At 36.2% G+C, this 26,444-nt stretch overlaps 1 protein-coding gene across 24 annotated transcripts in view; it reads right to left on the bottom strand.

Moving 5' to 3' along the window:
- The window catches only part of dgkg (diacylglycerol kinase, gamma), a 246,909-nt gene that overhangs the window by 15,492 nt on the left and 204,973 nt on the right, over nt 1-26,444 (bottom strand). For 23 of the 24 annotated variants that reach the window (XM_073912639.1, XM_073912640.1, XM_073912627.1 and 20 more), the window contains 2 exons: nt 25,841-25,931; nt 21,928-22,129 (listed from right to left, as the gene is read on the bottom strand). In XM_073912639.1, coding sequence (XP_073768740.1) covers nt 21,928-22,129; nt 25,841-25,931 — 293 coding nt within the window. Of the gene's footprint in view, nt 1-19,958; nt 22,130-25,840; nt 25,932-26,444 lie in introns of those variants that run through there. The other variant, XM_073912643.1, reaches the window with a different exon arrangement.

Raw genomic sequence — 26,444 nt, 5'->3', positions numbered from 1 at the left:
CTTACTGTTCGATGAAGCAAACTGTCATAGATTATTAAAGATGCAAACCCCTCACTGCACGAAACCTGTACCTTCAGCAAACCTCCTAATTTTTGCAGCATGAGGACTTTATGATTGTTTATGAGCATCAAAAGAGGCAGATCTTTTTTGTAAAATATTTGACTGTGAGTCTGTCACTGCATCTCAAACGACTTTAACGATATAAAGAAATCTCCACTGAGCTGAGCGCTTCTTAAACTTACAGGCCCGAATGTAATGTGAGTTTGGGTCGTCAGGGGAGACCGGAGGGCGGACAACCGTGCTTTGGCCCGGTTCAAGGCAACTGTACATAGTGTGCGTACACCCTAAGGGGTAGAAGTGGAATTAGGTCAAACAGTTCCTTTGTGTAATTAGCAGTTCGGTTTGATTCACTAAATGCCCCCTCAATTGTAATTTGGTTTGGACAAAAGTGTCTTCTAAATGACTAAATGTAAATGTACATATTTATTACCTGTTTAATAAAAATTATATGTCATTTATTTAGGTAAAATAAGCATAATCTAGAGGCTTTTGCTTTTCATTAAAGCCACGTCTGAAACCAAACGATCACTTAGAAGTCAAGTTATTATTTGTTGTTTCTAAAACTTGGATAGGCGACAGGACTTTTGTTAGTTAGTGTATACGATTTGTATGGACCGTGGGAGGAATTGGTGCTCTTATGTTAGGTTTCTGACCAATCTATGGACTTTTCTGATCTATGGTCTTATTGTTTATGATTTAATTAGATGCACTAGGTTTTTAGCAGTGAGGAAAATAGTTCAAAGAAAAATTATTAACAATTTCACACTCAAGGCCTTTGGTATTTCAGCATGACAGTTTTCAGCTTGTGATATTTTCAGCTTTTGTGGGGTCGTGACCTGGCTGAAGAGAAAAAGTTGTCTGCCGGTATTTATAAAGTGTTTATTGATTGATGAGAAGTGGAGACAAAACACCACGGCACAGGAAGAACGCAGGAGAAACAGCAGAATTGACGCAAGCCAAGCATGACAAAAAACAACAAAGTGAACTGAAATATTAAAGGGAAAGTTCACCAAAAAATGAATTATTTTACACAAAATAATAACTATATCAAACAGAGGAGAACATACTAAGTGAGCCAATATGTAACCCTAGAAACAAAGGGAAACAGGAACTAATGCAGTTAAAAATATTTTTTCACCTAATTCTAAAGACTATTTGTGGAAACACTTTAATTTGATGATCCATTTGAGTATTAGTAGACTGTCTGCTCAATGTCTGTTGGTGCTGCTCCTTCAAAAGACATTTAATTGACTAAAAGAAACTTTGCAAACCAACTAACTGTAAACTAAACCCTAAAGCCTTATTTTTAATTTCCCCTGGCGCTGCACCTCTGGTGAGAAAAGTATGCGCGCACCTCACGAAACAGACAAAGCTTTTATACTTGATGCGTTCGCCGTTGTGATATTTTTTAAAGCGACAGGGGATGATCATAACAAACCCACCATAAAGTCAGACAGATAAACAAAGTAGAAAGTTTCTGGAACTACATCATATCATTAATATTATTGATGATTTTTAAACTAATTAGTTTTATCATTTTAATAAATTATTTTAATGATTATAAGAATTTTTTAACCATTCAAGATTATTTTTTTTAAATCAAACTTTGTTGCATCACTTGCTTTTGGTCATATCTCAGACAGTTCTACCTATTAAAGTTTATAAAAATATGAATGACAACAGAACATGGGTTGCTCTACAATATATTTTTATCAGGGAAAGAATAAACCATTATCCCCAATGAAGCCAAGAAAAACAGAGAATCAGTATATTGTAAACTGGTAGGTTCAAATATTCTATTCCAGTGATCAAAGAAGCAATTTGTTACTTCATTTTAGTTTTGTAACAATTAAACTAAAGCCTATGAATGGTGGAAAAACATAGTCTGTAATATTAAAACCACCCGGGTCTTCACTTTTGCAATGGCCTCTCTTTTTGTTTTTAACTAACTTATCCTTTAAGTTTTTCTAAACTTTTTAACAAAACACTTTCCTCTTTTCCCACTGTTGCAATTTTTAGCCAATAATTTTAGTCCATTTGGTTATTCCTATGATCATGCATGGACGGATCATAAAGTGTCTGTACAGTGGTGGCGCAGAGGATAGCACGTTCGCCACACAGCAAGAAGGTTGCTGGTTCGAGCCTGGGCTGGATCAGTTGGCATTTCTGTGTGGAGTTTGTATGTTTTCCCCCGAGTAGACGTGGGTTTCCTCCGGTTGCTCCAGTTTCCCCCACAGTCCAAAGAAATGTGGTACAGGTGAATTGGTTAAGCTAAATTGGCCGTAGTGTATGAGTGTGAATGAGAGTGTATGAATGTTTCCCAGTGATGGGTTGCAGCTGGAAGGGCATCCGTTGCGTAAAACATACGCTGGATAAGTTGGTGGTTCATTCCGCTGTAGTGACCCCAGATTAATAAAGAGACTAAGGCGAAAATAAAATGAATGATTTATATTCAACTCAAATCAAATGCGGCACCGCACATGTACGAATCTCAAAAAATGTAATGCGCTCAGCCAGCCGAAATCATGTTGCATGCACATAAAGCGAACCTTCACAAACGCAGCGATGATGTCACATTGGCCGACCGCACTCAAGCGAACGTGTCAAGTTTAAACCGGGCGTCACCCTAACCCCAACCTTACAGTCTACTTATAATCTAATGAGAATTAGTTAGCATGTAGATGGAATGTAACTTAAATTTAACAAACGGACCATCAAAATAATGTGTGACCCAATTTTAATTTAGTTTTGTTTATGTAGTTTTAGTTCAATTGTAAATAAGAAATGTTTTCTTGCCAAAAAGCTAAAATAAAATCTGTCTATTATGTCATTTATTTATTGATTTTTTTAGTTTTTAGGTTTACAAAATCAACTGATACTGTTTAAAAGATGATTTATAATTTTAAGGCTAGTACAAAGAGGACAGCAACTAACTGGGAATCAAGAAATATGGCAAGCCACATTTAAACTCAATCTGCTGTTTTATGCCATTTTCCATGTGTGTGTATTTAGAGTTGTTCGTTTTTTTGGCAAACAAAATATAGTCAAGGGGCATATAGACAAGGCGGCTCAGTGGTTAGCACCGTGGCCTCACAGCAAGAAGGTTGCCAGTTCGAGTCCCGGCTGGGTCAGTTGGTATTTCTGTGTGGAGGTTGCATGTTCTCCCTGTGTTGGTGTGGGTTTCCTCCGGGTGCTCTGGTTTCCCCCACAGTCCAAAGACATGCGGTAGAGGTGAATTGAATAAACTAAGTTGTCAGTAGTGAATGTGTGTGAATGAGTGTGTATGGATGTCTCCCAGAACTGGGTTGCAAATGGAAAGTCATCCGCTGTGTAAAACATATGCTGGGATAAGTTGGTGTTTTTTTTATTGCACTGTGGTGACCCTGATGAATAAAGGGACTAAGCCGAAGGAAAATAAATGAAGGAAATAAAAATGTAGCCAACCAGTTATTATGAAAATTCTATAAATCATTGTAAAAAGACCATTAATAATAAATTCACATATGATGTATGCTATATTCAACTGTGTACTTACTGTCACTCTTGTCTTTTGTTTCATGAAGCAAACATATTATTATCAAACACGCTGGGCCTTTGCTCTTTGCCCCAAAAGCAGCGAATAAAATAATAATACAGAGAGGGAGGGGAAAAATTGACGGGAGCCTTATTTTCCTCACGACACAAATGTTTCCCGCTCTGTCAGGTCTGGGCTTTCTTATTTCAGGCAGCGCATCACAGTGAGGCAGCGCTAAGAATAGCTCACAAACGCCTTCTTATGTAACCGTGTCAGAACGCATTGTGTGGAGGATATTAAGTGCGGGATGAGCAGGGTGTTGGAGGTATAGAATGAAATGACAGTGATGTAAACAAATTATATGACCATGTTTATTATAGAAAATAAGCTATAGTTGATCACTGCCATTTACTACTGTGGAAGCCCTTTCAAATGAAGTCAACATAGCATTTAAGACTACCATTCTGAAAGTCACTAGCACAAAAATGAACCTGCGTGTAAAGCTCTGGACATATGTGCACACAGGTGACTAATATTAATTTGTCTCCGAGTTGTTCCTGTCTGCGGTCACCTTGTGCTTGCTGACTAGAGTAGAGACCCGATGCTCTGCAAATCTTTGGAAACCTTCACTTACAGGTAGAAAAGTTTGAAATATGCAAGCTAAGCTGTGGTATTTTGTTACCAAAAATCTTCTGCAATTCAGAACACTGGTCCAGTCAAGCTAAAGGAACGGTTCACCCAAAATTTAAATTTAAATTCTGTAATCATTTACACACCCTTTACTTTAAAACTTTTTTGAGTTTCTTACATCTGTTAAACACAAAAGAAGATATTTTAAAAAGTTGTTACCTTGGAATTATAAGGTTCTATCTGCTTTCTGAATGATTTTGAGATAATGAGCTTCAAAGTTTTTTTTCATTCCATATGTCAAACAGCATGTGTGTAAGATTTTTATTTTATTTTTTTTAAATAAAATGTAAACAATGTATAAAAAACATGCCATAATGTAAACAAGTTGTCATTTAATATGTCAATAACTCAATTTTGACAAAAAATGTTAAATGGAACCTTATAATTCTAAGTTGTCAAGTGCTGGAAAGTGCCAGCATTCAACATTCTTCAAAATATCTTGTTTTCTGTTCAGCAGAAGAAAGAAATCCATTAAGGTTTAATATTACACGAAGGAGCATAAATGATGAGGTAATTCAATTTTGGTGTCATAAGCTAACCTTTTAAGTCATGTTTATTTATAATAAACAAAGATTGCAAAAAAAAAAAAAAAAAATGAGGCAGCTTTACAGCTGAAAAAAATATGGCAGTGTTATATATTAGATATAACTAGGGCCAGACGGAATCTGCTGATATTTTTTGCTATTTCTGCACAGAAGTTTGTTAAAAATCTGTGGATTATGCGGAATGATTTTGGGAGTATCATAACTAAAACCTTAATATATGAAATAAAAAAGTAACCTTATTTTAATGTTTACAATGCAAATATAATTAGATCCACTTTATTTGGTAAACAAAGCAAATCTCTCATAAAATACATCTACTAAAATAAATCATATAAATATTTTCATATTGGTCAATAATTTTACTGAAAATAATTTAAAAACTGAATAAATATAAATTTACACACGTTTACACAAGTAAATATACAGAATCAATGATGAGCTAAAAATCTGTGGAATTCTGCGTGCACAGATTCTGTGTAAGCCTAGTTATAAGATATAATGTATATTGCAGGGGTCACCAACATGATGCCCGTGGGCACCAGGTAGCCCGCCAGGTTCACATGAGTTGCCTGCGGGCCTGTTCTAAAAATAGCTCACCATAGCACCACATATGAGTAAGCTGTATCTAATATTTTTATAGGTATTCTTTTTAAATCACACTTGCATTGGTGTAAATTTGAAAATTACTTTAATTTATATATTTAAAAAAAACTTTAAAAACAATTTCAGACAAATGAAGTGTTGCATATTGATATTTATCTAACTTGTTAAATCATTGTTGACAACTACTGTGAGAAATCATTAACATGATCAATGTCTTCACATAGATAAATATTATTAATTATTAATAATAACATATAATTAAAAGTAAATTAAGAAAAATGTGTTATTTAATAACTGGTAGCCCTTCACAATAATCGGTACCCAAGAAGTAGCTCTCAGTTTCCAAAAGGTTGGTGACCCCTGGTATATTGAATGAATATTGATTAACCAAGGAAATGTTCTATAAACACCACCTACAGGCAGGGAGTGAAATTGCATTTTCATTTACCGTCTACTAGTTTTGTACAGTTCTTATGCTGTTCACACCTGATGCGGCAAAATGTTCACGCTTCTATTTATGTGCAAATAGTGCAATTTATCTGCGCGTAAATATACATATACGAGAACATTTTGAGTTTACTCTTTTCATTCGTGTGTCAAATTTCATTTGCGTGCCAAATTCACTAAACAATAGACGCAGATTTAAGTCATGGGCAGGGCTTCTGTCTGCCCGGTGACACTAGCATTGATGTTAAATGGCTAACATGGAATTCATTGAGGGAATATCTGTGCTTTATGAAGGCTGAACAGCGTCAATTCGTTTGGAGCTTTGTCTGAGTCTACTAGATCCTTTCAGAGGTGCACCCAGCTCTGTGAGTTCATCAACTTCTCCAGAAACTTCCCCTGGATCATGGAAGCTTTCAGCGATGCCTCAGACTAAGCCGAAACCAGTTTGATGAACTGTTGTCCAGTGGATTTCCCCCCGGGAACACCAACAACAGGCGCTATGTCACAATCACTCTCCTACAAGTCAAAGCTCATGATTAGTTAACATGGCTCGAATGTCTGCTGAAGTTCAGATTATTCAACACCACAAACACTCAACTCGCACTGCTTCATTCGCGCAAACCACGTCATTCACGCCATCTCATTCACGTGTTTCGCACCGCAGGATGTCTATTCTCGTCTTTGGATTGACTTGACATGTAAATCACTTGCGATTGACGCTTCATCCTTGTCTGGTGTGAACGCAGCATTAGACCGTATGTTTACTTCATATTTTATGTATAAAATAACTTAAATCACTAGACTGTTAATTTCTACCAAACCCCTAATACGTACTTGTAGATAGGGCTGGGCGATAATTTGATTATATCGATTAACTTGAGTGTGAAATTCACATCTACTTGTCTGAATGAAAAACATTTTCACCTTTACGTGTTGCTCCTCTCTGCGCTCCAATGAGAAAACTGCACGAAAAACTGCACACCACATCTTGAATTTTCTTCAACAGTGAGAAGTAATGGAGAAGACATTTAAAATATAAGACGTGCATATAAAAATGAAGTGTTGAATTGGAACATTTCCAGATAAATTACGTGACCTAGCTGCAAAGACGGTAAATAAAAACACTGACAAAACTCGCTTAGTGCACACTAATCTACCAGATGGAGCGACCCGATGCAAATAAAATGTAACCCACTAGCCCAATGTGTGTGAGAATAGATTTTTTTGTGAAAAAAAATCATGATTTAAAAAAAAAGGCTATATCGCCCCGCCCTACTAGCAGATGTCTGACATCTATATAGACTGAACAAAGACAATAAACCACAACTGTCTACTTATAGACTCGCCATAGACCAATGGTAGGTATTTACAAGCTGAGCACTTCCAGAAAGTTTTTTGAAACTCCTCAAAACAAATTCCCAACAAGTTTTAAGTTTTACTGATTTATTCTAAATCAACATTGCACCAGCTCGTTCTCTGACTTCACTCTGAAATACAAATTCAGGACCAATCAGAAGACAGAAAACTCTCTATTTCAGGTCTTTTTCTAATGAGAAGGGTCTGTGGGAAGCATCATGTGTGAGGACAGCAATTATTTCTTGTTTTTTCTGGTTCCCTCTGGCCTGTGCTGTCCCTTTGGTGTGTTGGGCCAGCAGAAGAGCAGGCAGATGGTGTAATGGTGGTGTGGTAGAGGTGCGGGGGTGGATGCTCTCTTGGCTCATGGACGGAGCAAGAGAGTTACCACTCAGAGCACAATCCATGGTCCACACTTACAGCTCATGGTCAACCAGAATGAGCATTCCTCCGCACTTCTCCTGCATTCTTCCACACAAAGCATTTTCTTTTGCACTCTTTGTGAGCACATGTCTTTCCCAAGGTCTTCTTTTACAATCTATAAGGCATTCTTTTTCCCTGAGACTTTCTAATGCACTCAAACATCTCTTGGTCTTTCCGTCACACTCTTAATTTCAAGTGTATTTGTACACTCTCTAGACCACATTAGTCTTAACTTAGCATGCTTTTTGATCAGGCTCTCTGTACTATTTGCTCTTTTTTTCAGCTCTTCTTAAGCATACTTTTATTTCATAGATCTTTATTAAGTCTTCTCTGGGGATGAATTTGCTAAATATTCTTTAAGGATAAAAGTGTTCTGCTATTTTTATTCTATTTTCCAGCACATTTCTACTTCAAAGGATCAAATACTGAAATAGAACTGTGAATATATTTGAACTCTGAACCACTGTCAGCGTCATGTACATTGTGTGAGCATGAGAAAATAGCTGCAGTTCATTTAATAGACATCAATGTTGCTAATAACATGGGTTTCTATATTTGGCCATTTACATTAAGCATTTACGATGAACTTTCAGCTGTCCAGATGTCATTCAATACTTAAGGTCAACTTCAATGATATCACCAACTGATCCAGATCATCTCTAAAGGGGGTTGCACACACTGGACGAGAAATACTATGATATCCAGAGATTTGTCTGAGCCCTATAGGCAAAGCTCTGCAAAAAAACCATGTCAGCGCATTAATAAAACCCTTCAAATGACCCACAATCCCTTGGTTTCTTTGTTCTTTTAGAACAGATGATAGTAAGTTGGAAAAGTCAGCAATGCAGTTTCAATCAATGGATCAACTGTGCTTACAGACTTTAACAAAATTTTGAAGCTATCATTGTACAGACTGCCAAAAAAAGTGAACAGCTGTCTCTATTACAACCAGTCATTTTGCTGAATATTTTGCGACTCATTCCCTCTGAAGAAAGTGTGTTCACACTAGAAAGTGACGTAAATATATACACTCTAGGGAGGATCAGGTTTTGTTGTATCTACTGCACAGTCTTTAACATTTGGGCACATTGGTTTCTATGAATATACAAACGAGTTTCTCCCACAGTTTCTAAGAAAACAGGGACATGGTGCAACTTATATTCCTTTTTTCACTTCATTTTAAAAGCTTAATTAATGCAAGGTCTGACTATTAAAACTGATTTACTCATGTTGTTATAAACTAAATATTACACAGCTACCTCTAAAAATAAAAGATACACACACTGTAAAAAGTTTTTTTCAAGCAGTTATTTATCAAATTAATAACATGTCTGTCAATTTAGTACAAAATTATTTGTTTTATTTTTCAATAAATATATATTTTAGTTCACAACATGATTAAATATAAATATTTTAACCAAGACCTCAACTAAGACATATTTGTTTAGATGAATGTAAAGGCAAAGCATTTATATTAAACACAAGCTTGAGTAGTCACATGCTGTGCAGCTCAACGGACTGTGAGGATTGTCAAGGAAGCACTGGATGGTTTTGAAGGTGAGTAAAATTCTATTGAATTAGGCTGATAATGAATATAAATGCTTAATGTAGACATTTTGCACTAAAGAGTTGTAAAGTTAAGTTAGCTTTCCAGTTATCTTCTATTATTGTGGAAGGGTTTTAAAAATGTTCCATACAAATGGTATGCACTACCTGACAAAAGTCTTGTCGCCTATCCAAGTTTTTGGAACAACAAATAATAACTTGACACGATTGTTTGGATTCATCTTCAACGCCTCCTCCTCCATCTTACCCCAGACATGCTCTATAATGTTTATGTCTGGTGACTGGGCTGGTCAATCCTGAAGCACTTTAACCTACTTTGCTTTCAGGAACTTTGATGTGGAGGCTGAAGTATGAGAAGAAGCGCTATCCTGTTTAAGAATTTGCACTCTCCTGTGGTTTGCAATGTAATGGGCAGCACAAACATCTTGATACCTCAGGCTGTTGATGTTGTCATCCACTCTGCATATCTCTGGCATGCCCCCATACTGAATGTAACCCTAAACTATGACTTTTCCTTCAACAAACTTGACTGATTTCTGTAAGAATATTGGGTCCATGTGGGATCCAATAGGTCTTCTACAGTATTTGTAATTATTTGGTGTGCAGTTTAACAGATGATTCATCGAAAAAAATCAGCTTTCTGCTACTTTTCCAAATGATCAACTAGAAGTCAAGTTATTATTTGTTGCTCTCATGACTGGGATCGATGACAAGACTTTTGTCAGGTAGTGTAGAATGGCATGCATTTTTGCAAGTTTGTATTCAATTTCGTCTGTTTTGGGGCCTTTCTGCTCTCTTTCTCAAACACTAGCTCCTGCTCTGCTTATACAACATATTCCTCATGACACACTTCATCGTCGTTCCTCTTTTCATTAGAGGCGTTCTCATTATGTCAGTATTGTGACATGTCTTAAAACAGCCTCATGCCACGGCAGATATTTTACAATCCATGCGACAAGCTCAAATGAACGATAGGTGTTAATTTTTTCATTGTTCATCATTTCATAACTTGTCATGACTCACATAGCAGAGTGGGCGTTGTTCAATGAGAGCTTTACTGATAGTCTGCCATGCTTCTCATGTATCACAGACTCACTGTACGGATGCGCAGTCGGCACATGCTCCATTCACTGACGCTCTGCATGCAGAAGAGCTCGCCAGTCTCCCAACCTCTGTTCCCATGCCATTCACAAACAAAGCTCCTCTCACAAAGCAGGCCAACAATCACAGCTCTCATGACGCAGATCATGGGAAAGAGCCCCTCGGGCCAGAAACATCTTCAATGATTTCGAACCCCCGAGGGGTGAGAGCCACTCTTCAAACGTCCATCACTCCTGCTAAAGCGAGAGCAAAGCTGTCGATTGGCTTTTCTGGCCGCAGTGGAAAGTGTCCCTTTCGTCCACTGAGTCACCGTGTTCCCACAATGCTTTTTGGGTGGAGAGTTTCACTTCTATTCCTGTCATGTGCGACGGTGGTGAGGAAACACAGCACAAATCATCCGTTCTGTGTTTACGATGCTCAGAGTGTGTGTGCGTGTGTGTTTTTGTTTGTGGGCTGTAACAATGAATGGCCCCAGTGCCCTGAAATAGACATCAGCACGAGGCAGTGTGTGGCAAGATCGCAGTGGGAAGGGTGGAGCAACTTGTGTACTAGCCATAAAGAGAAAGAAAGAGACGAGTTAAAGGGTGTGGGAAGCAGGTGAAAGGACATAATGTCCCTCTGTGACCCTGAAATAAAAAGAGGAAATAGGAAGAGCCGGTTTGAGATAAGAAATGTTGAGTTGCTGCTTAGCACACAAATACATCCTCATTATTTCTGGTATTCCTAAAGTGTTCAAACATGGAGAGCCAACAGAAATCTTGAACACTCTGACTATGATTAATGTTTTTGGCAGAAATGAACCTCCTTTCTGCCAAAATAGACATTTATTGTGATTAAGCTGCTTTTTCCTCATAATTATTTCATGTTTAAATTGAACTCATTACCATCATATAAATCAATCTCATCAAGTACCGTATGTTAATTCTAGAACTCATTACTTTTAATAGAGCCTAAATGTTTAGACATAAAATACAGGCCTAAATAACAAACTTTTAGGCTACAGTGTATATGATTTTGTATTTTCAGACGCTGCAACTGAATTGGTATTTAGAGACTTTTGTTACTAACATTTTACCAACTATCTTTCATGGTTTACTTTAAAAATGTATTTAAAGTCAATAAAATTAAAAAGTTCACTAAAATAATTAAAAGAATGAACTAATTTGGAAATATGAAATTATTAATGTTGCTCAAATGAAAAACAAACATTGATTCCAGTGTTCATTTTGACAGCAGATTTTGATTTAGTTGCAGTCTTTTGGCTAATATTCCTTTTTAGTTTTAGTCATATTTTAGTTTTCTGAATCATTTTAATTTTAGTCTAGTTTTAGTTGACAAAATTTCTGAGATTTTTGTCAACTAAATTGATTCTACTCCTATGATGATGTAATCGCATCCCGCATATAATGTAGATCAGTTATTTTCAAATGTGTGTGTCTATGCATCACACACCAACATTAATTGTCATTGGATGTTTTCAAAAAAAAAAAAAAAAGTTCCTCAATCACATTCTCATCTAATTTTTATTAGACTTCTGTAGTTTCCGTTGTTTGTTCATCCTGAAAATTATGACAAAATTTTTTTGTCAACAAAATGAACATTGATTCATTCATTCATTTAATTTGATATTTATTTTTTATTTTACCATTATTTAACTAGGAATTCTCATTGAGATGTAAAATCTCTTTTACAAGAGAGAACTGGCCAAGGTAACAGCCATTCAGTAAAACAATTTTAAAAATACATAAACACCACGTAACAACAACATTTTATCAGTAACAAAAACAATCACATGCTTCCAATACTGCTCTCTATATAATGCCTTTAAATTCACAGAAAGACACAATTTTATTTAGTTTTAAGTAGTGGTGGGCCACCATTGACGTTAACGTGCTGCGTTAACGCAAGACTCTTATCGCGCGATAAGAAATTTAGCTGTTAATCTATTCTCAAAGTTGCGTTGGGAGCTGGGTCTATTCTACGCAAGCTATTGTGGCTTTCACATTTATATTTTAGCGCGGATGTATACCTTACCGGTGAGCCGTCTGACAAAAAGTGCCCTTCTGAATCAGATCAGCAGGATGCCTGACTTTAACTGTAGTTCGGCAGTTTCTCTTTAACTCATAAACATTTCATTCATTCCGCCGTGACAAATGGGGTATTAGACGCAAATAGGTACTGGTGAGAGTGTTATGCAATTTAATAACGGATGCCAAATGGAAAGAAAATAAACCTCCGCATTTCGCAATGTGTGTGTGTGCGGTCCTTTACTGACAGCCTCATGTGTGGATCTTGTCGGTAGTATGATTGCAGTGTTTACTTCAGTAATGTAACTAATATATGCATACTTCACATGTCTTAATTCCATTTCTGTTTAGTTCAGTTTTGACTTTAGTCGGATTAAGGTCAGCAAAAAAAAAAAAAAGAAAAGAAAAAAAAGAAAGAAATTCGCTGTTTCGAGCTTATGTAGGCCTACAGTTCAGAATTCATGTTTACCTAAATAAACAGTTAGTAAACATGAGTGAATCTTATTGGACATGATTTATTTTCTTCAGCAATTATCCCAGTAGAGTTTCTCAAGCAGTTTGTGATGCATTTTGGAAACCGGAGATGAGCCACTGGTCTAATGCGCCACCTGGGTTGAGAAACCCGTTTTCAAAGAATTATTATTTAGGTAACACACATACTCTGAATGCCTTCGGCAGAATTCAAATGAGCATTATTAGTTTAGATTAATTCTGAGATTAATCTAGATTAAAAAACTTAATCTATGCCCACCTATAGTTTTAAGTCTTTTTGCTAATTATTCCATGCCCAAGGTGCACAACAAGAAAATGCAGTTTTTCCCAGCTCTGTATAATCTCGAGGTATATTAAAAAGCAAACACTTGGAAGAGCATAGCTGGTAATTCCCAGAGCTAAAACAAAGAAGAGTACAAAGATAAGCTGGATTTTTACCTAAAATAGATTTATAGATAGATAGAAATGGTGTAGTGGTTAGTGTGTCGACACATGCACTCCAGTGCTCGTGGCGACCTGAGTTCGATTCTCGCCTCATGGTCCTTTGCTAATCCTTCCCCTCTCTCTGCTCTCTATGCTTTCCTGTCAAAACTCTACACTGTCCTATGCATTAAAGGAGAAAACTCCAAATAAGTAATTATTAAAAAAATGTATATTTATACCATTAATATATATACCAGTGCTGTTTTCTGCGTACAGCTAGTGATGTCCAGCCCACCATCTCATAAAATGAATTGAATACAGGATTTTGTATTTGAAGTAAATTTTAGTAAAGCTTGATATACAAAATCAAGCCTTGTTATAAGATGCCTCATACATGTATAATATATCACCATAATTAAGCACTGATAAAAAAGTAGTTTCTAATTTAAAAAAAAAAAAAAACTAAAATTAGATTTATTTCTAAAATAAAAGCCAAGATTCTGTATCAGTTTACTAATCAAATGAGCAATGTGTACATTAAATAAATGCTTATCATCAATCCAAATACCTGAATACACTAATTGTTTTTCCATCAGATGTAAAAATACTGTGTTAAATGCAGATTTATTCATAAACGACACAAGAAATGCCTGTTTATTATGGCTAGAATAAAACGCAAAAGTGTGCTATTTTACTCTTTTTACCTTTTTCTCAGGTTTATACAGAAAATATTCAGTGCTACAGGCCTAACAACACCCTTGCTATTGCAGCAGTCATACAAGACATCCATTAGGAGCTGAGTCATGTGGAAATGATTGCGTATAGTGGGTGAGAGGAATTCTCTATTCACATAAACCTCAAAATACACTCCATAGAGAGGTGGAGATGAGGTCATGATCTTACAGAGGTAAACAGCAAGCCACTTTCTCGGAGCGTAACTCGTGCCGTGCGAACGTGTGGAGAGAGCCGCCATCACCTACATGACTGCTGAGCTCTTATGCTGAACTAAATAGAAACAAAGTCTAAATGTTAGCCTATAAGCAAGTAAAGGAATGAGTGATCACAGTTACTTTGGATGTGATTAAGCCACAGATCTTTACTGTATGTGTTGTATGGTTGAGTATTTGTGCCTGAAGGCCAGTTAAAGATTACTGATATGAGTCACACAGCAGCCCACTCTTTGTCTCTGTTTGTCTCTCTATCTGGCTACATTTACACACGTGCATTTGCTTTTAAAAATCTACAAGAATTTCTGCAGTTATTCCTGACTTCTAAACTACTCCAGTGTTTTTGACCCTTAACAATGGAAACTTTTAGAGTTTCAGACCCTGTTTTATTTGGAAAACACAAGAAAGCACATGCTGTATGTTTTCTTAACTCTTGTGTGGCCTTAGAATTCAGGACTCGTCTTTGCTAAACATCTAAAATAAGCAATGCAATTTAATTTAAATTCTCAAACCTACTCAGTATTTACAAAAAACTTCATCATTAATCTCAAACCCTGTGAATGTCTGGGTTTTCCTTCGTCGGTGTGCAGTATTTCACCAATATTTAATCAGTTGGCACCACTCATTTTTGACTAAAGTGTAGCAAGACAAAATTCAAAAAAGTTAAGCAGCAGATTCTTAGTGTTTTCTTATACACAAATAAATCTAAACATCACAGATGCAGCTGATATCTTACCATTACCATTACCTCTATGAGTATTTAAAGTTGTTTCCATGTTATAAAAATAGCAAAAACTGTAATCACCACTGAGCATCTTGCATGCAGACAATAAACCTTAGCAATAAGACTACCTTGGCATTGCAGCCTGCACTCTCACACACAAACATGCAGGAGTTAGAAAATATTACACAGCACAATTGAAATGGTCAGTCGCACTGCTCTGACAAATGATGGTGTTTTATATATAAACTGAAACTAGAGTGAAGAACAAGGCATTTTTCCTTAAACATATTCATACCGTAACATTTGGTTGTTTAATTAAACAGAAATAACAATAGTAGTGATTACAAATTTAATAAAAAAACAAATGTATCATTTAAAGAATCTGCCGTCTGTGTATTTTTTCTCTCTCTCAACAAAATTTAATAAATCATGTTGCTTTTAATTAATACTGTTATAAAAACTTTTAACTCAGTTTTGAACTTTAATTATATAATTTTTTATATGTAAGATTTTGGTAAAAAAAAAAAAAAACCTTTAAGTTCCAATTACCATTATTAACTACTGGCTTATTACCTACTTATTATTAAGTTATTTGGTTGTTTATTAACACTTGTAAAGTATGCCTTATTCTACGTCCCTAATCCTACTCAGCATCTAAAACCAACTACTACCATAATAACTATTAAGCAGCAAATAATTAGTTTATTGAGCTAAAATTCTTAGTTTATGGTTTGTTAATAGCAAAAAAACTTTATCTTAAAATAAAGTGTTACCAAAACTTGTATTTTGTTGGGTTCTGAATGCAGGTAACATTTACAAGATTTTAAGCCCATTTAAATGACCCTTTTTAGTGCAACTTGTCTATAAGAAGGCCCATTATTAATTGTGTTTATTTAATGATTATATATACAGTTAAAGCCCCCCCTGTTTATTTTTCCCAAATTTCTGTTTAACAGAGAGCAGTTTTTTTTCAGCACATTTCTAAACATAATAGTTTTAATAACCCTTTTGTAATAACTGATTTGTTTTATATTTGCCATGATGACAGTAAATAATATTTGACTAGATATTTTTAAGACACTTCAATACAGCAATAATATATATATATATATATATATATATATATATATATATATATATATGCTATTTATATTATTTATATATATATATATATATATATATATATATATATATATATATATATATATATATATATGCTACATGTTTATGCTATACATAGGTGCTATATGATTCTAGTCATGCTGTGTGAACACACACTTTATCTGAAAACTGTTAAACACCGTGTGTAACTGTGGGAGAATGACACTTCAATACAGCTATAATATATATATATATATGCTACATGTTTATGCTATACATAGGTGCTATATGATTCTAGTCATGCTGTGTGAATAGACACTTTATCTGAAAACTGTTAAACACCTTGTTAAAATGAAAAGCACTACAGTAAACATAGCCTCTCTCTGTCTCTCTCTCTTTCAGTCTCTGCACTGAAGCTCAGTTTAGAAGGGCCAGAGTTTCTCCATGGTAACAGGATTCATGTGAGTTCAGTCAGCGGAGTACAGAAGAGCGCGCACACACATGCACAGACACACACACATGCATAAACACACAGAAACAGATCAAAGAAAGGGAGAAGGAACAGGTGATGGACACACAGGTCATCAAAAAGACAGAGGTGCCTTAATACATCAGAGGGCATTTCAAAATCAAAACTCTGCTCTCAAAGGTCACGACCGCCATTTACTGACGTCACTTCAAAATAACAAAAACAGCAAAACAAAAACATCTCAAGGGTCTCACTTCCCACACAATGGTCATGATGGCTTTAAAGGAGAAGCCCATATATGGGCTTGACTATAGGCAGACAGGCAAAGCACAATTTTTGCAAGCATGTGCACTTCTGCACATACACTTCACTGCCACTGGTGGGATAAACTGAACTAATGAACGGTTAAACACTTGTATGTAATGTCAAAACCACAGTTTTTTATGTGCATATGGAATCACATCATAGTAAAAAAGCAAAAATATGTGAGGAAAGACACAACTGAGAAACCATTTTTGAGATTGCAATTATACAGTAATCAACATTTAAAGTGGATCAAACCTTTCACCAAAGTTATCCTTTACTATTAAACAACACCCATTTGTGTCTTTTGACCCCCATATTACAGTTCACTTAACAAGTGTAAGTGCTCCATGCTGCACACAGGCACGATTCGGTTGGCTGGCATTGTGAAAAAGTGGGCCAGAGCATGCTTCGGTTTGGCTCAAGCACGGTTCATCTGTAGTGTGAGTGCAAATCATGTCCGAGCACGAAACTGAAGATGCAAAGTCACTTATAAGAGACTGTTTCATATGGATTTATTACTCATTCTTACATTTCAATGAACATAAACATCACAGTTTATCAAAGATGCAAAGCCCTCACTAAACATCAGCAATACATGCAGCACAATGACTTGCATGAAAATGTATGAGCGTCAAAAGTGAAAGATTCAAGCTTCTGTCACTGCATGCCAAATGACTCAAAATAAAATAAAAAAAACTATGTAATAAATAAACTCATTCATTCATTCATTTTCTTGTCGGCTTAGTCCCTTTATCGATCTGGGGTTGCCACAGTGGAATGAACCACCAACTTATCTAGCAAGTTTTTACGCAGTGGATGTCCTTCCAGCCACAACCCATCTCTGGGAAACATCCACACACACATTCACACACACACTCATACACTACGGACAATTTAGCTTAACCAATTCACCTGTACCGCATGTCTTTGGACTGTGGGGGAAACCGGAGCACCCGGAGGAAACCCACGCAAAGGCAGGGAGAACATGCAAACGCCACACAGAAACGCCAACTGAGTCAAGTATCGAACCAGTGACCTTCTTGCTGTGAGGCGACAGCACTACCTACTGCGCCACTGCCTCGCCCCTAATTAATAAACTTTGTAATATATTTATTACATATACTACACAAATATCCTTCTAGTTCTTAAACCTGACTGGCTAATAGCCATGCAATATTCTACTAGCTTCAGCCCTTTTCCCATCTGGTTGTATCACTCCTCCCTCAACCTGTTCCACGTAGAATATATATATGTACTACCTGACAAAAGTCTTGTCATCGATCCCAGTTTGTAAGAGCAACAAATAATAACTTGACTTCTAGATGATCATTTGGAAAAGTTGGAGAAAGTAGATTTTCAAATGATTCATCTGTTGAACTGGATCCCAATCATCACAAATTCTGCAGCAGACCTATTGGAACCCGCATGGACTCAAGATTCTCACAAAAATCAGTCAAGTTTGGTAAAGAAAAAATCATGGTTTGAGATTCTCATACAGTACATTGTTTTGATCCTTCTCATGCATTACTTCAGTCTCCACATCAAAGTTCCTGAAAGCAAAAAAAGGTCAAAGTGCTCCAGGATTTGCCGACCCAGTTACTAGACATGAAGATTATCGAGCATGTCTGGGGTAAGACGAAGAAGGAGGATTTAAAGTTGAATCCAAAGAATCTTGATGAACTCTGGGAGTCCTGCAAGAACACTTTTTTTTCCAGCTTTCTAAGGGAGTCATAGATAATATTATTTCTTTTTTCACTGCACCATGACTTTATATTCTATCCTGTACATTATTTACTTTAAGTAACAATAATTTTGTCTAAGCAAAGTCAGACCTTACTGTCCTAATTAAATATCTAAAAGTCAAGGCATGATCATATTTTATTTTGGTAAAATAAGCGTAATCTAGAGACCTTTGTCTATCATATAGGCAACTTCTCAAACCAAATGATCAACTAGAAATCAAGTTATTATTTGTTATTCCTAACACTTGGATAGGCGACAAGACTTTTGTCAGGTAGTGTATATTAGAAAGGAAGTATGTATTTATATATATATATATATATATATATATATATATATATATATATATATATAATTGCAGTCTGAAACTGCCTTTGAACTCATGAGTTTTCAATCTTTCCGTAACCTTTCCCTTCACCAAGTCTCTCTAAGCCAATCCAAGGACAAACCTTTTGTATGTTGAATAAAAAACTGCAGCTTAGAGCTATACACACATAGATAGTCTAGTTTCCCCTTGTGTATATCCAACTACCTTCACCTTGAATGTTCAGAAAAATTCTAATATTATATACTGTGAGAAAATGATGACAAATGGTTACTTCCTTTGGACAAAACGGTGGCCTGATGAAGGAAGCTGATTCACTGGCACCTGAAAAAGTCTCTGCAGCTCTGACCTTGAGAATAACAGTGGATCTCTGACTGAGACAGCTGATGGTGACGCCAGGGTCCCGCAGGCTGGCGTCACACAGCCGAACGTAGTGACTTTTCCTCCCCCGAAGGACACTCGGTAGGATGGTGACACAAGCCTCTAGAAGTATGGGATCTGGGAAAGCTGCTGCTTCTGTCAGTGAGGCGCTGACACAGATATCGCTATCCCTTAATGCCGATTAACACTGCTAATAGTGCTTCACACTCTGGGATACGAATGCAGGAAGTCCCAAAGCACAGTGATACCGAACATCAGAGTAACGAGCAGCCGGAGAGACTCGTGCTCATTAGCGACGGTTAAGAGCAGATGTGAGTCAGAGCTGAATGTGAAACTGCTCCACATGGTGCGCTGATCAACCAAAGATGGCCAGTAATTTTGAAATGTATTAGAAAAGGCAGGAAATCAGAGGTTTAGGTCAATTTCGTCATCAGCTTTTAGATGAAGCAGCCAGAAGCAATTACTGAATTTAATTACTGCATGTCAAAGCTTTTAAGAATATTTAGCAGGAAACTTATGCTGTTTCAGGAATCACCCCCTATACCTTTAAATAGTGCCATATTTGGAAGAGCAGCCATTTCTAGTGGTGCCCGACACCATAGTGAAAGTTCATAAGTGCACTCATTTAATCCCACAATGCACCACGTAAACTCCATATACACTCGGCAGCTAGATCTCATGAAGAAACGTAACTATTTTACGTTTTGTCAGTTTAGTGGCTAATTCATATGAGATCAGTCATACGAAAATGTATAATTTTTAAAAGGAGGCATTGCACCAAACTACACCCCTAAACCCAACCTAGGCTCACTCTGAAAATGTACCGCTATATGCATTTCTGGAAAGCGACAAATACGTCCCAGGAGGAACGTTTTTTTTTCTTTTTTTTTTTCAGTTTTTGTTTTCGGGAGTCCACCAGAGGCCGCTGTGTGCGCTTTTTAAGATCTCAAATTTCACTTGTAAGTACCGTTTGGCGCCTGCTGTTTTCCCGTAAATCCACCAGAGGCCATTGTCGACTGACTGACTGAATGACCGATCCACTGACTCACCCTCCTCCTTCCCTAAACCCAACCAATAGTGTTTTTAACAGCACCGATTGACCTGTCCACCCACTTCCCTAAACCCAACTGACAGTTTTAAAAAGTAATCCAGAAAAAGAAAAGCCCTCGCCTGGTTTTTCCACATTTTGAGATTTTACCACATTCTCACCCTGTTGTTTACTTTACATTTGGCTTTGGTTTTATCTTACCCGCTTTCTGGAACCGTTCTTCACCAGACTTGAAACCGTCGTCGTGGTCCAATCCTCTTTGCATCTCGAGTCCATCAACATACATGGAAAGCTAACTAAACAAACTGGTAACAGCGTGAAATCTGTCCATACGGAGGTCAGTGGTCAGCTGGTAGATGCTAAAAGAAACAACATCATACTGCCCTGTAGCTTTCGATTTAAAGACAAAATGCAGCCATACGTGGCTCTGTCTACATAATTCACAATCTCCAGAAAAGTATATAGGGTTACATTTTCAGAATGAGCCTATGTTGCCTAAACCCAACCATCATTGGGGAATGAGCATCTTTCAAGGAGCATCTTTGAACATTCTTACTAAATTGTACAAATGAGATTGTACGAATTCATATGAATTAGCCACTATATCAAAAAGTTACGAATTACCATGAAAAAGTGTTGGAGAATACCCATAATGCACTGTGACACTGTGTCCTGACCACATGCAACACGATTCCATTGACAAGCAATTGGCTGTCAGCACCAAATGCGACATGACAGAAACATTTAATTACCAGCCACTGCGCTCCCAATGAAATAGCAAAGGCTTTTAATCCAATGAATACATATTAAACCTCTTTAACATTACTAATAGGCTACTGAGTGACTAATGTTGAGTCACAGTTCAGACTTTCATCTTCAAACCATCTGCTGGTTACTTTATTTTCAAGATCTGAGGTGAACTATCTGCTGCTGCTTCTTTCAGTAGTGTGGCCTGTCATGTAAATCGCATGTAAACTCACATTGGTAGCATTTAACACTGAATGAAGCACATAATCTGTACTTGAGGTGATCATTGTCATTATTTGCTGTTGTTCAGCTGTGATGTTGTGGATATAGAAAGCATTTCGAAAACAGAATTGTCACCATCGCAGATGATTACGTCAAAAACTCTAATTAACATGGAAAGATAAAGTACCCTTAATTGTGTGTTGCGGCGCTGCACTTCATGTAGGTGGGACATGGTGTGAGAGGTAGACCACAAGATGTCATTCCTCAAGTATTATTTAGGACCACCCGGAGGAAAATCACACAAACACGGGGAGAACATGCAAACTCCAGACAGAAATGTCAATTGGCCCAGCCGGGACTCAAACCAGAGTTCTTGCTGTGAGGCGACACTGCTTACCATTGAGCCACTGTGCCGCCATGATAGAAATCAAGTGTTAAATAACTATAACAGGGTCTGACCAAGAAGTTTACAACCTAACCTGATTAATCAGGGATATATCAACCAGCAAAGCACAAACAAAACAACATCTCTTCAAGTGCTCGTATTCACTCACTCATTTTCATTCACTTTGTCAAGTGGACTATATGAGTGGATTAATGTAGGGAATAGTGAATGAGGGTATAGGGGTGATTTCAGATACAGCACTAGATCATATTCAGAAGTCTGACTCACCTTGCACACAAAACTTGAGCTCCTTGGCATCGGTGACAGTGCTGCCAGTCATTCTCTCTGGCACCTTCTTACTCATGCGATTGTAATTGCGCCTTTTCTTGGTCTCGCCCCACAGGTTAGAGCCCCCGTGCATGCTGGGAATGTTGAGCACAGCGATGCCCTCCAGAGATGTGCTGCTGAGGTCCAAGATGATGCCATCACACTGGCAACACAACACAGAAAATATTAAACATTTCTGCATATAAAGAAAGTAGGTACAACAAGCAATTTTTTGTATTGGAATATTTGATATGCTTTCTGTAATAGAATTGAAAAGAAGTTCAGTTATTTGATACACATTTATGCATTTCTTTTTAAATATATTTTTAAAACAGTTTTTTTTTAATAGACAAGGAACAGACAGACAAACCCATCATGAAACAACAATCTGTGCAAAATGGAAAGCAAAGCATGAAACATGGAAAAATGGCAACATACAAGACATCTGACCTACAAAAAGACACAGCAATGGATGTAAAGAGAGAGAGAGAGAGAGAAAAAAAAACGTACAAATCTTCAGAAATTAAACAACACTATTAGTCTTTATGGTGTTTTAGAAAAAAAAAGACTGGATCCCACATTTTATCAAAATTTCGCAAAGTTCCAAGAAGTGTCGTTTTGTCAGCAAAATAATATCAAGAAAATCTAATATAATTGATATAATATATTAATTAAAATAATTAAATATATATATTCATTCATTTTTTTTTTCGGCTTAGTCGCTTTATTAATCAGAGGTCACCACAGCGGAATGAACCGCCAACTTATCCAGCATGTTTTATGCAGTGGATGCCCTTCAAGCTGCAACCCATAACTGGGAAACACCCATACACACTCATTTACGCATATACACAACAGAAAATTTAGCTTATCCAATTCACCTGTATTGCATGTCTTTGGACTTGCGGGGGAAACCGGAGCACCTAAAGGAAACCCACGCGAACGCGGACAGAACATACTCCACACAGAAATGCCAACTGACCCAGCCGAGGCTCGAACTAGTGACCTTGGTGTGAGGCGACAGCACTACCTACTGTGCCACTGCCTCGCCTTAAATATATATCTTTTTTCTAAAAAAAAAGATTTAGAAAATAAAGATTTTTTGATATATACCTAAAATGTAAAATGAGCAGCAATAATTTAAATTTGAACTTATTTAATGCATCTTTGAAGAATAATAATAACTTTTTTTTTAATCGGTAAAGTTTTAACTATTTTTTCTTTAATGGATAGAAAAGTGTAGAGAACTGACAGGGGAGCAGAGAGGATTGGGAAGGGGAAGGATTGGCAAAGAACCTCAAGCCAGAAATTGAACTCAGGTCGCTGTGAGCACCTTAGTGCTTTATGTCTGCACACTTAACCACAAGGCTTTGGCGTTTACTAACAATATTAATTTTTTTATTTAACAAAAAAACTAACAAGGTTTACAATTCAAATAAAAAAACTGTTTATTAGTTCTACCCTGAATGCCCATAATAGTTTTATTACATTAAAAAATGTACGTTAATGACTTCATATAATATGATATTAAAACATTAAAAGCTTTTTGCTTAAGCATTTGATTTATCATTTGGGTAGTTTTGAGAGTTTGATTTATTATTTAATCATTTAGGTATTTAAATTCTGATTTGAATTTTGTTAGAAAAAAGCATAAGAATAAGGAAACTGATGTAAATATGACGTGACAAAAATTTTATTTAGTACAGTCTTATAACTACAGTCAATGACCACATTCAGTAATTAAAGAATTCTTGTGGTTCCAGCATTAAAAACAACAACAACAACAACAACAACAACAACAACAACAACAACAACAACAACAACAACAACAAACAACAAACAACAAACATCAAACTGTAGAGCACTAATATATACTGCATGAGAAAAAATAGTTCAAATCGTTCACCCATAAAGGCATGATAAACCATAACATGTATTTAACTAATGGGAGTGCTGCATCAATAACAATCACATTCCAGACATGAGAGATGTGAAACTGGCCTAAAAATGCCTCCAGGCGATCCAAAAATAGAAATGCTGTACAGTATTGTATGATGTCAGAGACCACCCTGAATCAAACGGTGGGCGTCAGTACAGTGGAAAAATACACAAACTTCAAAAGACGAACACTGACATGTTTACGACATAATCAGATGCCTCAAACTGTGTGAGATCCCACACAAGAGAGGGAGAAGGAAACCACTTTCATTCCCTAATGTGAATTCCACAACTCCTAATGTTTTCATTTCTCTTTTAATTTCAGAACTGACCATCTGAGCCAAAGTCCCTTTAGGACAAATCAGTTCACTCAGTAAGCATGTGGGTAACATCCCCAAGCAACTATTTAATATTTACTGTTTCATGCTTTTATTATTATTATTATTATTTTAATAAAGTAATGCATTAATGTCAAGCCAGCGAAACATATAAAGTTGAAGTCAAAATTATTAGCCCCTCTGTTTATTTTTTTTACCAAATTTCTGTTAAAATGAGAGAAGATATTTTCAACACATTTCTAAACATAATAGTTTTAATAACTCTTTTCTAATAACTGATTTATTTTATTTTTTGCCATGATGACAGTAAATTATATTTGACTAGATATTTTTGAAACACTTCTATACAGCTTAAAGTGACAAGTTATTGTATAATGCTGGTTTGTTCTGTAGACTATCTAATAATTTTGACCTTAAAAAATTAATAACTGCTTTTATTTTACCCGAAATAAAACAAATAAGACTTTCTCTAGAAGAAAAAATATTATCAGACATACTGTGAATATTTCCTTGCTCTGTTAAACATCATCTGAAAAAAAAATATATATATAAAAAAATGAAAAGGGGGACTAATAATTCTGACTTCAACTGTACATGCATTTAGATTTGAGAGTATTTGTATTGGGCATTAAAAATAGATTTTAGATCATGTTTTAAATACAAGATATATTAGGTAGGTCTCGAGAGCTACACCTGGTAAAGAGGCAAAAAAAGAGACGGAGTGGTGGGGGTGTTCTTTCAAAACGAAGATAAGGTAGTAGGGCAAATTTGGTCTATTTGTTGTAAGCTTGAATCAATCTGATTGGATTATTGCTGATTACGGATGAGAGGCCAGCCACGATCAACCATATCACGTGCTCCTCTCGAAATTAGTTTGTAAAACTTCACTTATGAAATTAAATCAATTTAAATTAATTAAAGCTGTGAATTGCAAGGTACAAAAATATGCATTGAACATTGCTATTATTTATTTATTTTTAAATTATGTCTTGTTAATATTTGAATTTATGTCATTTATTTCTATAATAATTTTCCCAATTTTTTTTTACCATCTGTTGGATTCCCTATGTTTCAATATTTCATAAGTTTTTATGTTTACTTTAATTTGATATAGTTTTTTAAATTTAATTTTGATTACATTTAATTTTTTTTCTTTGTAGTTCAAACAACAACAACAACAACAACAAAAAAACAATAAATATAATTTAGAAACAATTTCATTTTAAAACCAGAAATACTCCTCACTGCCTGTGAAAGGCCATTATTCATTATGAACATGCAACCACGGGCACAAACTGGTCAGTGTGAAAGGATCACATGCTGGGAATGCTGTCAACAGTGTTCGCCTGCTACTGTTTGTGTTCAGATAGACGTCCTGAGGTTTTCCCTCAACACTGACGGTGCAAGAGCAGCCTGAGGTTTACTGTAGATACTGTCGTCAGCTGCATTCACCAATCACAGTTTGTTGAAGGAAGTGTTCAGTGGACACACTGACCCGGCGCACAGCTAAAAGACTGTGAATGTGGCTGTATATAATTACAACATTCGCTGTAAGCTAAAACAGGCCACTATTGATAGGCTGAATGTCCCGAACTCACCTCCACTTCAATAGTTTCGTTCAGCTTTTTACAAGTGGCTGAAATGGTCTCTGTGGTGCCGAACTCAAAGTACCACAACTTGTTTTTCATCCTGAAGAGAGAGAACAAAAATAGTTCAACGTTAAACAAAGGACTTAAACACGTTTTACACTCAGCCAATGAAATCTATTTAGTGGCAAGAACATGAATATCAGAAAATGGTGTGTGGAATGAATCTGATTAATAATTCACACTCATGAATATTCATACTCAGTGCTTAAATAAGTAAACATGTTTTACGGTTCTCATGAATCAATAATCGATGTCATGCATTAACCTGGAGATCAATTGAAGACAAAATTTTTAAAAAGTGGTGATGATCTCGTCATATTAATGACACGTATACTGAAGTGGTAAAAAAAAAAGAAAAAAAAAGATGACTCATTGTGCAGCTGCTCTATCACTGGAACAACAAACAAGATTGCGTTTACATACCCTGATGCTAATGCAGGCGTGAAAATAAATATTATGGGATGAACAGAGCCTTGGGCTGTCAACGGACAAAACAGACATCCACTCTCTGATCTAACTATATAAAAATATAATAAAAACACCCAAATGTTCA

This window comes from Danio rerio, chromosome 9 (genome assembly GCF_049306965.1).
Source record: "Danio rerio strain Tuebingen ecotype United States chromosome 9, GRCz12tu, whole genome shotgun sequence".
Classification (NCBI taxonomy): Eukaryota; Metazoa; Chordata; class Actinopteri; order Cypriniformes; family Danionidae; genus Danio; species Danio rerio.
This window is presented reverse-complemented; position numbering and strand designations above follow the sequence as displayed.